Source organism: Halichondria panicea, chromosome 14, assembly GCF_963675165.1.
Source record: "Halichondria panicea chromosome 14, odHalPani1.1, whole genome shotgun sequence".
NCBI lineage: Eukaryota > Metazoa > Porifera > Demospongiae > Suberitida > Halichondriidae > Halichondria > Halichondria panicea.
In genome coordinates this window covers 6434711-6449332 of record NC_087390.1, presented here as the reverse complement: position 1 = coordinate 6449332, position 14622 = coordinate 6434711, and the positions used below count along the sequence as shown (strand labels likewise).

The following is a 14622-nucleotide window of genomic DNA, read 5'->3' as shown; positions in this document are numbered from 1 at the left end:
GGCGGGGCTGGGGACATCGTGGCCGGCTGGCTAGGCTCAGGGAAAACACACAGCTGACAAAACAAAAAGATAGCTCGAAAAGTCTGCAAAGAAGCTCTGGATTTCATGCGGTTTTATACTTTCATACAGAGACGTGTTTTTTTTAAGTAATTGAAGTTTCTACTGTCCAGACTATACTATCTTAAGAATTTTTGCATACCAGCCAAAACTGCAACTAAACAACTAAACAAGGTAAAATATTCACTGTCTGTGTTGTTGTTGCAAATGTAGGATTCCAAATGTTTCATAGCGAGTTATTTGCAGTATATTTGCAAGCTTATTAAATGCTAAATTAAATAGCTGCAATAGGCTTGCTTAAAATTTACTTTAGTGCAGATGATATTGAATGCATGGGCTGCAAACTAAATCTTTGCTGTAAAAAGTATATGATATATTATATTAAATGGTGGTCTAATATCGTGTTGATGTTGGCCTCAGAATGATTTTTGTGGTAGAGTGTATGATGAGGTTGCAGAGGTAGATATACTGACACTGATGGAGTATAATTGTTATAATTATTATTGTTATTATGTAGTTGAATGGAGCCAGTATCTGAGCAGTCAGGCTTGCAGACACCCACGCCAGAGAATACTGTGGTTAATGTGGGGGCCGAGGGTGCTGATATCGGCCTGGGAGTGAGTGGGACTGTCCCTCACCAGGAGAGCTCAGTACCCACGGAGCTGGAGGAGGACGGGGCTACTAGAGTCATCAGTCTTACTGCCCCTGCTAGTGCTGAGGAGAAGGGACCAACCAGTGACACCATGATGGTGAGACTATCCTTCAATAGCTGCATGCTTTAATAGCTGCATTTAATACTGTATAGCGGGTATATTTCGATGGTATATACTTTCGCGGAGAAAGGTTTTCGTGGAATAGCAGTCAATACAAAGTAGCTGCATGCTTTAATAGTAGCTACATAGCTCTCCCTCTGACAATGTTATAGCAGCCAATACAAAGTAGCTGCATGCTTTAATAGTAGCTACATAGCTCTCCCTCTGACAATGTTATAGCAGTCAATACAAAGTAGCTGCATGCTTTAATAGTAGCTACATAGCTCTCCCTCTGACAATGTTATAGCAGTCAATACAAAGTAGCTGCATGCTTTAATAGTAGCTACATAGCTCTCCCTCTGACAATGCTATAGCAGCCAATACAAAGTAGCTGCATGCTTTAATAGCTGCATTTAATACTGTATATAGCGGGTATATTTCGATGGTATATACTTTCGCGGAGAAAGGTTTTCGTGGAATAGCAGCCAATACAAAGTAGCTGCATGCTTTAATAGTAGCTACATAGCTCTCCCTCTGACAATGTTATAGCAGCCAATACAAAGTAGCTGCATGCTTTAATAGTAGCTACATAGCTCTCCCTCTGACAATGTTATAATGATGCTGGGCAGTTGAGAGTGTTAATGGGACCACAGACTTTAATTATTGTGAGTGGGGTCACATTAAATGGCTGCATTAGGACTAGAAGGAGGTCTCTGTAACCAAAGCAAAGGGGCTTGTGTCAACTGGTTAGCTCATTACTGGTGCCCCTCCTCCCCCAGTCCATGCTGCCTCCCTCACAACCAGCACTGGCTCCACAAGTCATCACTGGGTCCCTACCACTCATCAGCAACCATGGTGGACCAGCCAAGAGCTTCAAACACACACCATCTCATTCTGTGAGCTACACCTTCATTATGCATGCAGTATTTTGTTTCATATATAATTATGATTATAGCAGGTATTAAACCTTGCACTGATATAGTGTTGATGGTGGAGCAATTCACAATCAAGCTGTGTTAGCAAGCTGTATGGTTGGTGATAATGGTCTACCAGACTCTTAGGTCTAGTCTCCTTTACAGTTTGCACTGTGACCATCAGATATGCTTAATTAATGATGCATGCAAACTCACAAAGACTCACCTCTCTCTTTCATCCTTACACAGGGTCGGCCATTGTCTGCCTCCAGTCACAACCCACGCTCTCCTGGTGACACATCATCACCAAGACCACCCAATAATGTCTACTATCGCTACATCCCAGTGCATATTGCTCCAAACCCCACCAGTCAGCCAGTTTACTACCAGCAACAACAAGCAGCCACTGCGCCTCCAGTGAGTGTGTGTCCAGCCTAATGCACACACCTAGTGTACTGGGCCACTGGTGTCCAGCCTAATGCACACACCACCACTTGGAGTAAGAGCATTTGGTGTTCCTTTTACTTGGAATCAGCTTCAGACTATAATTACATAGTACTCTAATTTGCATGAACATTTTTTGAGAAATGGATCGGTAATGTTATAGCCCAGTACAATGGCTTACCGTGTTTTTGTTTGGGGCTAGCAATGCTGGATTTAGAACAACAGCTGATAGATGGCATGCAGGGAATGTGTGTTGCCAGCATGCAGTGTGTGTGTGTGTGTGTAGATGGCATGCAGGGTGTGCTGGCATGCAGGGTGTGTTTCTAGGCTGCATGGTGGGGCTTTGAGATCATCTGTGTGTTGGCTGCAGGGGCTAGCTGGAATTATAATTAAAGGATGTTAAGTTTACTATGAGAGGAAAACAGGATACCACTTGTGACTGTTTCTATAGCAATCCGTCTACTCTAATAGCATTAAGCATTAGTACAGACCACCCCACTCTCCTCTCCCAAATTTTTTTCCTATCCCGATGATATAACTATAACCCCCGCCCCCTCACAGATGACACGCCCACACCATCAGCAGCCCGGGATGAATGGCTCTGAAACCCTCTCCTCCACCAACCTCTATATCCGTGGCCTCTCTCGCGTCTGCTCTGATGAGGACCTACTACAGCTCTGCAAAGGGTGAGGCATAAGGACAGGGGCTCACTCCCCAGTGTAATGAGTGTAATGACAGGGGCTCACTCCCCAGTGTAATGAAAGCACCGCGGGTGCTGATGCCTCGGTGGAGGTGCCAAAGCTACATAACATAAAGCTACTAATAGCTAGCTTTTATACACACATTGATTAATTATCATGATGAACATTTTTAATTTTGCTGCATGCAGAATCCAGAATCTCAGGGAAACTCGAAGATTGGGTAATGATCGACCGGATGCCAAAAGTTCAAGTCTAAAATTAATAGCTAGCTGGCTGCCATCAACAGAGCCTTGCAGCTCTCTTCTCACTCTTGCAGCTACCAATAGCTAGCGTTCTAGTGCAGAGCTAACTACTAAGTAGAGTAGCAACACTCGGTGAACAAGTTTTGCTACGGATTCTTTTGAAAAGGCTGCAAGGCATTCCAAGTAAGCAAAACTAGGCATAACTCAAGAACGAAGCATTATTTTGCAAATCCACAAATTAAAATATGACTAGAAGCCTATAGAAACTCTTACTTGCACTTCATTGATCCTTGAGCAGCTGTAGCAGTCTACACACACACAAACACACACACAAACACACTACCGTATACCTCGCTTGCGCATGCGCACCGAGGCATAACGACAGGGGCTCACTCCCCAGTGTAATGAGTGTAATGACAGGGGCTCACTCCCCAGTGTAATGAGTGTAACGACAGGGGCTCACTCCCCAGTGTAATGAGTGTAACGACAGGGGCTCACTCCCCAGTGTAATGAGTGTAACGACAGGGGCTCACTCCCCAGTGTAATGAGTGTAATGACAGGGAAGACAGAATTTAGTAGACAATATTCTATAGTGTGTGTATACTTTAATTTTCTCCGAACTTTATTACTTCATCTAATTATTATAAGCAATAAAATAATTAGTGCTGGCTGATCACATGATCTCCAGCCAATCAAAAGTAGTTACCTGCTGTTAAAAAACTTAAATTCACACTGCATGATGAGTATGCTATAAGTGAATAGCATTGAAACATGGATTCAAATGTAGCCAGGTAGAACACTGGTCCAGCTGTACACATGTAGAGCATCACCTGACCTGGCTAGAACACTGGTCCAGCTGTACACAAGTAGCCAGGTAGAACACTGGTCCAGCTGTACACATGTAGAGCATCACCTGACCTGGCTAGAACACTGGTCCAGCTGTACACAAGTAGCCAGGTAGAACACTGGTCCAGCTGTACACATGTAGAGCATCACCTGACCTGGCTAGAACACTGGTCCAGCTGTACACAAGTAGCCAGGTAGAACACTGGTCCAGCTGTACACATGTAGAGCATCACCTGACCTGGCTAGAACACTGGTCCAGCTGTACACAAGTAGCCAGGTAGAACACTGGTCCAGCTGTACACAAGTAGAGCATCACCTGACCTGGCTAGAACACTGGTCCAGCTGTACACAAGTAGCCAGGTAGAACACTGGTCCAGCTGTACACATGTAGAGCATCACCTGACCTGGCTAGAACACTGGTCCAGCTGTACACAAGTAGCCAGGTAGAACACTGGTCCAGCTGTACACAAGTAGAGCATCACCTGACAGCACTAGATCCTTTACTAGCCAAAATAGCGTATTTTAATGCTGGTGCATCAGATGGACTCTGTTACATGATGCACTCGGCTACACCACGTTAACCACGAGTCCATCCTCAGCACAGTACAGATGAATAATTATGCTTAATCATGCATGGCTATATAGGTGGTTCAATAATACTGAACAAGGAGAGGGCAATGTCAGAAAAGTATTAATTTCCTCACAATTTGTTTCAACCCCTTCCTCCCACACACATTTCTCACACACACACACACACACACACACACACACACACACACACACACACACACACACAGGTTTGGGCGGATCATTTCGACCAAATCTATTTTGGACAAGAACACTAGCCTGTGTAAAGGTAAGGCAAGGGTGTGGGCGTGTGAGGTGTGGAGTGTGTGTAGTGTGAGGCAATGGTGTGGGCCATGTGTAGTTGTGAGTGGTAAGGTGTGTGTGCTGGGGTGGTGTAATCTACCACCAGTGTGGTCGCTAGGTGTGGTCCCCGCTACTGGTGTGTGGTGTGTGGTTGGTGTGGCTAGTCTGATGGCCATTATAATGACCATATGAGATACTTTAAAAACCATGTGGTCTCAGTATCAGCTGATTGCAGTCTACTGAACCTGATTGTCTAATGGCTGTGGCTGCTATAGTATGCCACAGAGTAGTGGCTTGTGTGTAGTTCAGGGTGGGGTGGTTGGTGGGAACTTGCCTCCAGTTATGACCTTCGCCCTCTCTTTACTGCAGGTTATGGGTTCGTGGACTTTGAGAGCCCGGGTGATGCTATGAGAGCATGTCAGTCGCTGCAGACACAAGGAATCATCGTACAGTTTGCTAAGGTCCCTCAGGTTTGTACTCTGAACTTTGTACCCTGCATATACCCTGCACTCTGGTAGGATGTAATAATTATTGTCTATAATTTTTCAGGGGCTGTTACCGTATAGCTAGAAATTTCTGCGGCCCAAAAATTCTGCGAATAGCTGTAAGAAGACCTTCTGCGGATAATATTTCTGTGAATTAAACTTTCAACTGTTAAATTAGGCGTGGTTAATAAGATTTGCGGATAATATTTCTGCGTTTGCTCATTCATTCGCAGAATATTTGAGCCGCAGAAATGTCTAGCTATAGGGTATAGTGTGTATAGTGGATGATGGTTGCTCTGATATGGTGGCAGTGGTCGCTGTGTTTACTTGTGCTAGTATCTAGTGGCCTGGTAGAATGGTCTGTGGTGTCCTGGTAGAGTGGTCTGTGGTGTCCCAGTTATTGTAGTCAATGCGGTTCCACACATGTGGCTGAACATGTGGTTCCTGATACCACATTTAGCTTCCACACATGTGGCTGAACATGTGGTTCCTGATACCACATTTAGCGGGTATTTCGAGGGTATAAGCGTTCGCGGTTTTTCGCATGTACCGCAAACATTTTTATTATGCATGCATGCTGCAAGAGCTGCTATTCCGATATGGTGTTAGGGGGATGATTGAAAAGTGCTCCGAGGTGAACAGAAGTAGGTTTCAAATGTGCGAAAGTTTCGCAAGCCTTGATAATGAATGATCTGTATTGTGTCCTAAGCGTATTCATGTTAATTAGTGGGTGTGGCCTCTGGTGGGAGCGCCCAGCCCGGTCTACCTAGTTTCACCCCTCGGCGTGTGTGTGTTACACTGCATGACACACTGATCCATCCTACTGTGTTACACTGATGCTATCTAACCTCTCTCTCCTTGCAGCAAGACCAAGATCCTACTAACCTCTACATGTCTAATCTGCCTCCTGACTTCGAAGAACCAGTGAGTATTTGTGCATGTTGATAACAACTCTGTGGCTACTACAAGTCTTTCACTTCACTTAAAATGCAAACGTAATAGTGAACCACTAGGTGCACAGTGGGACCACACTATAGGCTCTGTACACCACTTTACACACATAATTGACCTCAATGAGTGTAGTTCTTGTTTTTATAACTATAATTCAAGTGGATGATCATTAGCTCCACAGCAACTCAACCACAGTGTTCATTTCTTCCTTGTGCAGATGATTGATAACCTGCTGTCTCCATATGGGAAGATAGTGTCTACTCGGATACTCAGGGACTCCACTATGAACAGCAGGGGGGTGGGGTTTGCACGGTACGTCATCTGTGTGAATAGCAGGGGGTGGGGTTTGCACGGTACGTCATCTGTGTGAATAGCAGGGGGTGGGGTTTGCACGGTACGTCATCTGTGTGAATAGCAGGGGGTGGGGTTTGCACGGTACGTCATCTGTGTGAACAGCAGGGGGTGAGGTTTGCACGGTACGTCATCTGTGTGAACAGCAGGGGGTGAGGTTTGCACGGTATGTCCTCTAGCTGTTGGCTAGTTTCAGTGTGTGGTTGACCTACTTAAGATACTTGAGACCACTTGGGGTACTCATAAGGTATTGTGAGTGACCACTCCATAATCCCCTCCAGCACACGCTAATGTATAAGCTTTCATCTCCCCTTCGTCCAATCAGAATGGAGACCAAGGAATCATGTGACAAGGTCATCGAGATGCTCAACGGTGTTATGTTACCAGGCAGTAAAGAACCTCTCATGATCAAGTTTGCTGACTCGAGTAACAAGAAGAAGCAATCTCAAAGTAAGCAGACAATATTCTATACTGTGTGTGTATATTTATGACTTTGTTGCCGTGGTTATGTGCAGATCGGTGGAGAGATGTTCAACAGGTTAGTGTGATTCTGTGTTCATATCTAATGCAATAAGTGGTAGGTGTGTTGTGTGAGCAATGTCAGCTCTCAATGGGTTAATGTAATAATGTCAGCTCTCAATGGGTTAATACAATAATGTGAGGAGATGTTTTCATTGGCTGGAGCTATGTGTGTGGGCGTGTGTGTCCTGGACAAGGAATCACTTGCAACAGAGTATGCTAACAGCAAAACCACAATTGGCAAATAACGCTTCAATTATTAGCTTAATTAAGCTTATGTTATATTATGCTCAAACCTCAAGGGGAAATTATATTTAGCAGTTGATAGAGTATTTCAACCATTTCTGTGTGTGGGCGTGTGTATCACGGTGCGCAGTGTTGACAGTGTGTGGGCGTGTGTATCACGGTATGACAGTGTGTGTTGTGTGGGCGTGTGTTGTGCTTGAGTAGTAAGCTCTGTAACTGATGATATTATCACAGCAGCAGCAGCAATATGTGTACGAGCCAGCGCAAGTCATCTCACAGCCAGGGTGAGTGTGGAGTGGGTGGAGTGGGTGGGTGAGTGTGGAGTGGGTGTGTGGTGTATATTATGAGGACCATCTCATACATCTCTCTATACCTCCAGTTTGGTGGGTTCTAGAGGATTGGTACCTACTGGAGTACTAGCAGCCGCCCCAGTGAGTAATTACCCTCCTAATGAGTGTGCCCCTGTCATCACCCCACACACACACACAGTACGTGCAATCACCTCCTCAAGCTATGCAGAGTTATCAGGTTCCTGTCTCAAACATCTCCGGAGGTTGGTCACCAGCGGCAACCTACTTCGTCCATCCATCTGTAAGTTGCAGTTTTGCATAATATCTGCCCCACACACACACACACTCACACACACACACTTTCAACTTCCATGTTTTGTTAGCTATCTAGTAGTCTGACCTAGCGTGTAATGTTCTCATGCTATGGTTATGACTGTACAGTGACCCCCCTCCTGTGTGTGTGTGTGTAGGGGTCCAGTGAGGCTGGTGTCCATGCTATGAATGCCGGGATGGGAGGACTACAGATTGCCTCCACCACTGGGTATGTCCCCTCTAATCAATACCACTATGCTGCCAACCAAGCTGGGGCAGCCACCTACGCTCAACCCACCTATGCTGCACAACCAACCCCTGGCTCCTGGACCATTGCTAATGCTCCTTATGTCCAACAAGTAAGATTGTAGTCTATCTGCAAGCTGTACACCAAGCTAGCTTAATCAGTCAGTCAGTGATATTCAGTAGCTTTATTACGTGAGAAGCACACCTTGTATAGGGTATCATTGTACAGCAGTCAGTGATAATGTTGTCTGATTATACCAATTAATAGCACTCTATTAGCAGTGGATGTTGTTAACCCCTCCTCCACTATATTATATAGGACCATACCGGAGCCACTGCTGTTGTCGACCAGTCGGGTAACTTTGGCGACAAGCACACGGTCCAGGTAATTGAAGGATCTCCTCATCCTGAGGAAAAAAATGGACATCACTACTACCCTGCCAGGTACGGGGAACCATAGCAACCACATGTACTCCAGCCTGTGTTCTATTATTAGTACTGAGAGTGTTAATTTGCACACAAAAGCAGTTTCTATTTGCCTCTAATATTGTTAATATATGGAGTCTCTCTCTTGTGTTTGGCTTTTGTATCGTTTTTGCCTCTAGTAGATTGTAATCTTGACTATGTAGGCCAGGCTGGTTATTAAGAGCTTGATTACGGGAACATAACCGACATTTTGGCGAATGCGTCGTTGTTTTAGTGACCACGGGGACTCTGATAAAAACTGTACTACTAAATTACTCCGATTGCCCAATGTTGATAAGATTGATGATTGTGGCTACTACATGTGGTGGTTGGTATAAACCTCAGCCTGAGTAACTACAGCAGATACTCTGCTCCTGGTACAGGCAGCTGTCCCTTTGTGGGCACCTATGCTAGTTATATATATGGTGACTGAGGCATGTTGTATATGAAGAGCATGGATGGATGTCACTCGTTGAATATCTTTCAGCCATAACTATTGATCCAATTTCTGATTTTCTGAAAGCTTTGTAGAAAGGGGGGGTTGAACAGCTATAACTTTTATTATTGATCCATTTACTACTCAGAGAGTATCTAGTCTGTGTGTCATCTCTCTCATGCAAGGAGGCAACTGGCTGATGGTTACCAGACCCCTATATACTCGGGGGTTGCCTGTTAGGATGATGATCCAGTGGTGCACAAATAGAATAAGAAAAAATATGTGGACTTGGTGCTGGAATTAGAAGAAAACTACACTTTTACATTTCTTTTATAGTGTCTCTGTAACTCGCTACTGGTAACAATGGACATACAAGCATTAACTCTAGTCTCCCTCCCACTCCATACAGGCATTAACTCTAGTCTCCCTCCACTCCATACAGGCATTAACTCTAGTCTATGTCCATTCCATACAATAGTCAAAGCCATTATCTTTTTAGCAGCAACAATCGTGGTCGATCATTTCTTGTAAATACGTAATAATCTGCTAGAGTTGAGTACTACTGTAGCTTCATTGCCGTAAAGCTTTGGTGCCTACACCGAGGCATCAGGAGAATGAAAATTAATAGAATATGGGCCGACTGATGCATGGGTGGATCTCAGTTGAATATCTTTCAACAGCCATTCAATCCAATTTCAAACATAATTTCAAACTCTGAAAGCTTTGAAAGATACCTTTCAATTGCTTGGGCCATGATTTGTCATTTTAGCCTTGGATCATGATTTTTCATCTAAACTTTGATGATACTATTTCAACGGTTTCTTAGCTTTCAGAAAATTGTTGAAATTGAATACACGAAATGCAGCTGAAATCCCCTCACCATTGATTAAACAGAGGGGGAGGGTTGTAAGTTCAACAGCCGTAACTGTTACAATTACTACTCACAGATATAGAAGTAGTGTATATTAAAATGACCACTATATCTGTATACAGAGCATTATCTGCAAGCTTTCTGTTGTCCCATATTTCATTCCGCATTTTTTACAATATGCCATGATTATGGTGGTGAAACGCTGGGATGTGTCCACACTGGTCGGTGGTGGTTGGTACTTACCACCTCTTAGGCTAGCTACATAAAAGAGGTAATTTCGCGAGAATATAGCCACCGGCAAACATTTCTGGCATATCACTGGAAAGTGTCTAATTAATAGCCTCATATAACTATCTCTGTTAATGCATTATTGTTTCTCTCCTGTGCAGCACTTGGTCTGGGAAATGACATCTCTATGGCTGCGGCCCAGACACCAGCTCCAATCTATAGTACTGTAATTGCAACCCTCCAGTAAAACATGTGTTTTAATAACATTTTTTTGTTTGTAAGGTTTTAATATAGTGTCTCTGTAACTAGCTACTGGCGTAACAAAGGACATACAGGCATTAACTCTAGTCTCCCTCCCACTCCATACAGGCATTAACTCTAGTCTCCCTCCACTCCATACATGCTCACATTGTGTTGTTTCTGTTGTGTTGTCTTGTTCTGTGTGTGTGTGTCAACTTGTGAAACTAAGTTGAAAATTGATCTAATACGCATGCGCAATAATAATTAAAGCTTAAGGGCGGGGTCAATCGGGTATGTACTATTAATTCTGCTGAATCAGCAGTGCTTAATTGGCCAATCAAGTTACTTGTTCGCTAGTCCGGGAAACTTAATTTGCAATCTCAAAGCCACACTGTTCTAAAGCTTATTCTGATCTGTCTGAGGCTCTTCTATGACTAGAGATGTCTCAGCAAGTAGCATACAAGGTGAGCTAGGCCTGCACCTTAGGTCTGTACCCATACTGGCTAGAGTATAGACTGTATGGTGGCTATGCAGCTTGTGTGTGTGTATGTGGTGAATACATGTGACCCTACATCACGTAACTGTACATGTTCTGTGTATATGTACATACAGGAGAACGGGAGGACACTGCCCAGCAGAGCTGTTAAGAGAAGGTGAGCTACAGCTAGCTATCCTACTAGATCACATAGCCTGCTGTGTGTAACTATATAGCTATAAGTTTAGTTATATCCACGTCTACCCCCCCCCCACATAGCCGTCTACCTGTGCGAGTGATTAGACCCCCCCTGAAGGAGGTACATAACATGGAGACCCCCTCTACTAGTACTACACCCCTTGTCCTGCCCCCCTCTGTTGTACGAGATGTACCAAACTTTACGCAGTTACACAAACAATGGGAGAAGAAATTACAAAAAGTGAGGAAATAATTACTTTTATAAATTTTGTGTACCTCATTATTCCCACGCACGACAGGCAAAGTTGGAGAGACACAATAATATTATAGCATCAAGTACAAAGCTGTCACACAATCGGCCACTCACTAAGAAGTGTCCACCATCAACCACCGCTAACAGCAGAGCTGAGATGATGGATACACTACTCTCTCGTATGGCTATCAGCACAAGCAATACTATCAGACAATTGAGTATGATTGAGAACACAGACTGCGCCCCTGTCAAGATCAACCTGGATCAACAATTCACTGAAACACTCGAATCTCCTCCAAAAATTAAAGTGCTCAGCTACACAGCTAATGAAGATATTAGAGCAGTTTATAACTATTATGAGACCGAGCCTGAACTGTGTCAAGCATGGCGGACTAGGGCAGCCTTCAGTGGGATACCCGGCCCATCTGGACGAAGAAACCCAGTCGGACACACACTAGATACTATGTATTTCATTCCCATTTCAAATGTAACTCATTAGCTAATGTTGTGATCACCTGACCCCTTGTTCTGTGTATAATTACATGTATGTATTATTGCTCTGAAATGTTGAAATTATCATTAACATTCTACTGGAGCCACACCTCCAACTAATGCTAATTAATGATGGTGGGAACTAGCAGGCCCGCCCCCCACGAGGGGAAGGTATTAAAATTCAGGCAAATGCTTTTTTTTTATAAAATAAAATAATTGCACAGAATTATACATGTACTACTATCATTTTGTTCACTATAATAATTATATACAGTGTCTTATAGTTCATCTCTTGAGTCTCATGAAGTAAGCATGTTTGGAGAGATGATGATTACTCGGATAATAATGTTCATAGAAATCCAGACAATACTTCTCGGCCTTGAACCCAAACTTGTGGTATAAGAACATGGCAGGATTATCCACGGACACGTGCAGTGTGACATCCTTGCCCATACACGTCTGCACAAGATGATAAAGCATCAACTTGCCAATACTAGATCGCTGAAACTCAGGGTGAACTGCTAGAAATGAAATATAAGCTTCGTTGACTTTGACATCTGGAGTCATGAAGGCACAACCGACCACTAGGTTACCGTACAGTACAACACACGAGAAGTCAGGATACTGGAGGTACTCGGAAAGATCAACCATCCAGAAAAAAGTGGACACAAAATTGTTGACAGCCTTAATCAAATGCTTCTGTAGATAGACAAAATCAAAAGACTGGACTTTGTACTCTGAGCCCTTGCAAATCTCCTTGTTAAGACGAACCCTCAAAGGTCGAAGGTCGTTGGTACGGAATATAAACGGCTTGAGCTTCCTCGTAGTATAAGGACTGATCAATTTCTTGTGAGAATAACTGTGGCCATTTAAACTCTCTCTAAAGGAAGTGTGCACATGAGGTAGGGGGTGGGATATAATACTGATCCTTTTCAGAATATCTTCCCCACAATTCACATCTGGTTTAGCTTTCGTTGGCTGTAGACGCCCGTAGGAAAGGTCAGAGGTCAATTTCTTCACAGGTACAACTTGCTCATAGTAAGGTTTCGATCCGTCCACCACATACTTGATCGTCTGGTCTATTGCCGTGGTAACCGTTTTGTCGAGATCGAATATAGCATGTCCATAACGTCTCTGCAGCTCCTTGACCTTCAGCTTGCGTAGTAACCTGGCGGCTTTAGGGCACTGTGACACAGCATCTTTATGTCCCTCCAAGTGGGTCCGTAGGATCAACTCTTGTCTCGTGCTCATTGCCTTAAGGATACGAGTGGGTCCTTTGGGGGTTATTTCAGGAGGGGGCGGGCTGGGGGAGGGTATGGGTGTGGTGGATAGGGAGGATCGTTTGTATCGCTTCTGTGGAGGGGGCGGGGGTGAGAGTGTGAGAGGTGTGCTTCGCTTCGTGGGCGGTGGGGAGAACAGGGAAGATGTAGATTTCCGGTGTGGGGGCGGTGAGAATGGAGGGGTGTGCTTGTGTGGAGGGGGCGGTGACAATGTGAGGGGGCCCGAGCGTTTGTGTGGGGGTGGAGGAGAGAGTGTGAGAGGTGTAGAGCGCTTTCCGAGTGCTGGTGGTGACGACGTGATGGCTTGACGAGGGTTGGGCGGAGACACAGAGGTCAGAGTCCACCAACCAGGCTCACCAAATAGCGATTGTCCTGCATGAGAAAACAGTAATGATGAATTTGGACTAAGTTGGGAGATCATAACTTCACTAAAAATCAATCAATATCAAAACTAAGAGATGCATTCTGTAGCTCTAGACAAGGCCTATCACATGACATGCTCAGATAAAAGTTCTGGGAATGACAAAAATTGTCGAATTTATAAAAGGATATAACCCAGTTATATTATTATACGGTATGTATTAGGTGACTAAAACAACGTACCTGATTTGAATACGGATGGGCAGTTGACGGACAGAGTGCCGGCTACTGTGCTCCTCCAGGACTGGGTCCTCTTCCGGTCAGGCATGAGCTTGTTCCAATGAGTTCGCATGAAACCACAGATATCCTCATTCCAACGGAAGTACTCCCTCTTGTCACGCCCCACACGTCCTTGAGGGGACTTCCGACCAACAATGAGATTATACAGCACAAGATGAGTGATGTGGACCCTGCACGGTGTGACACAGGTTATATAGTGCTAGTGTCTTGGTGTAAATACACAGATGTATAAAGTCTGTCAATTTTTTTCACAAAACGTTACGTACAGATTGGTCTATTACTAGCTATACACATAAGAATAATAAGAGTATTAAGAGTATTATAAAATGGAAAGGTATCAGAACACTTAATTAATGTGTGGCGTGATTACATATACGGGATATTGAGGCTTATACCAGTGAAGGTAGGGTCGGCTACATATCTCTGCTCCCATGGAACTGCAATAGGCACAAGAGAACTTGAACAGTTGATCTCCTAATAGAGTCTGTGGCTTCTTCCCTCTGAGACAGGAGACATGGTACACTCCCCTGCAGTTGGTGCACTCCAATGGCAGGAACTTGTGCTTCTTGGCGACTATCGTGTGTCCACAATATCCACACTCGCCCAGTACAGCCGGGGAGACGGTGTGATGATGATGATGGTGGTGATCCTTGGAGCTGCTAGCTGTAGCACCACTTGAGCGAGACATCTTTCAGGGGGGGGGTAGTCTGGCCACGCCCTCCTCAAGAAGAACACTCCACGTGGTTGGAATATCAATAGGTAAAGATCGATAATGTAGTTGGTGAGGATCATTATCAA

The 14622-nt window shown here is 44.4% G+C and overlaps 2 protein-coding genes across 3 annotated transcripts; one reads left to right on the top strand and one right to left on the bottom strand.

Annotated features, from left to right (window-relative positions):
• Positions 1-24: 24 nt before the first annotated feature.
• Positions 25-11987, top strand: LOC135347746 (RNA-binding motif, single-stranded-interacting protein 2-like). Of its 2 annotated transcripts, none has more exons than XM_064545778.1 (20): positions 25-231; positions 575-806; positions 1589-1705; positions 1973-2140; positions 2729-2853; positions 4754-4812; positions 5196-5296; positions 6176-6235; positions 6480-6574; positions 6939-7063; positions 7129-7151; positions 7616-7662; positions 7758-7809; positions 7868-7969; positions 8139-8339; positions 8546-8670; positions 10388-10930; positions 11079-11119; positions 11221-11380; positions 11439-11987. In XM_064545778.1, exons 2-17 carry the CDS (start codon positions 579-581, stop codon positions 10404-10406), a joined length of 1647 nt encoding a protein of 548 aa, XP_064401848.1. In that variant the 5' UTR covers positions 25-231; positions 575-578; the 3' UTR covers positions 10407-10930; positions 11079-11119; positions 11221-11380; positions 11439-11987. The 2 variants fall into 2 exon arrangements, with proteins under 2 accessions (XP_064401848.1, XP_064401847.1); XM_064545777.1 differs by having other exon boundaries at positions 7613-7662.
• A 77-nt stretch (positions 11988-12064) lies between these two features.
• On the bottom strand, positions 12065-14580 carry LOC135348175 (cysteine-rich protein 2-binding protein-like). The gene is made up of 3 exons (XM_064546363.1): positions 14220-14580; positions 13768-13994; positions 12065-13536 (listed from the first exon to the last, which is right to left on the bottom strand). The coding sequence occupies exons 1-3, from the start codon at positions 14510-14512 to the stop codon at positions 12170-12172; spliced, it is 1887 nt and encodes a 628-aa protein (XP_064402433.1). The 5' UTR covers positions 14513-14580; the 3' UTR covers positions 12065-12169.
• Between the last annotated feature and the right edge of the window lie 42 nt (positions 14581-14622).

Bases quoted from the DNA above. Each gene is read 5' to 3' on its own strand.
- LOC135347746 (XM_064545777.1), top strand. From the start codon at position 579: ATGGAGCCAGTATCTGAGCAGTCAGGCTTGCAGACACCCACGCCAGAG. The intron at 7,064-7,128 runs GTAAGCAGACAA...GGTTATGTGCAG, and splicing joins CAAGAAGAAGCAATCTCAAA to ATCGGTGGAGAGATGTTCAA. The intron at 7,152-7,612 runs GTTAGTGTGATT...ATATTATCACAG, and splicing joins GGTGGAGAGATGTTCAACAG to CAGCAGCAGCAATATGTGTA.
- LOC135348175 (XM_064546363.1), bottom strand. From the start codon at position 14,512: ATGTCTCGCTCAAGTGGTGCTACAGCTAGCAGCTCCAAGGATCACCAC. The intron at 13,995-14,219 runs GTATAAGCCTCA...CACACCGTGCAG, and splicing joins AGCCGACCCTACCTTCACTG to GGTCCACATCACTCATCTTG. The intron at 13,537-13,767 runs GTACGTTGTTTT...TTTCTCATGCAG, and splicing joins CCCATCCGTATTCAAATCAG to GACAATCGCTATTTGGTGAG.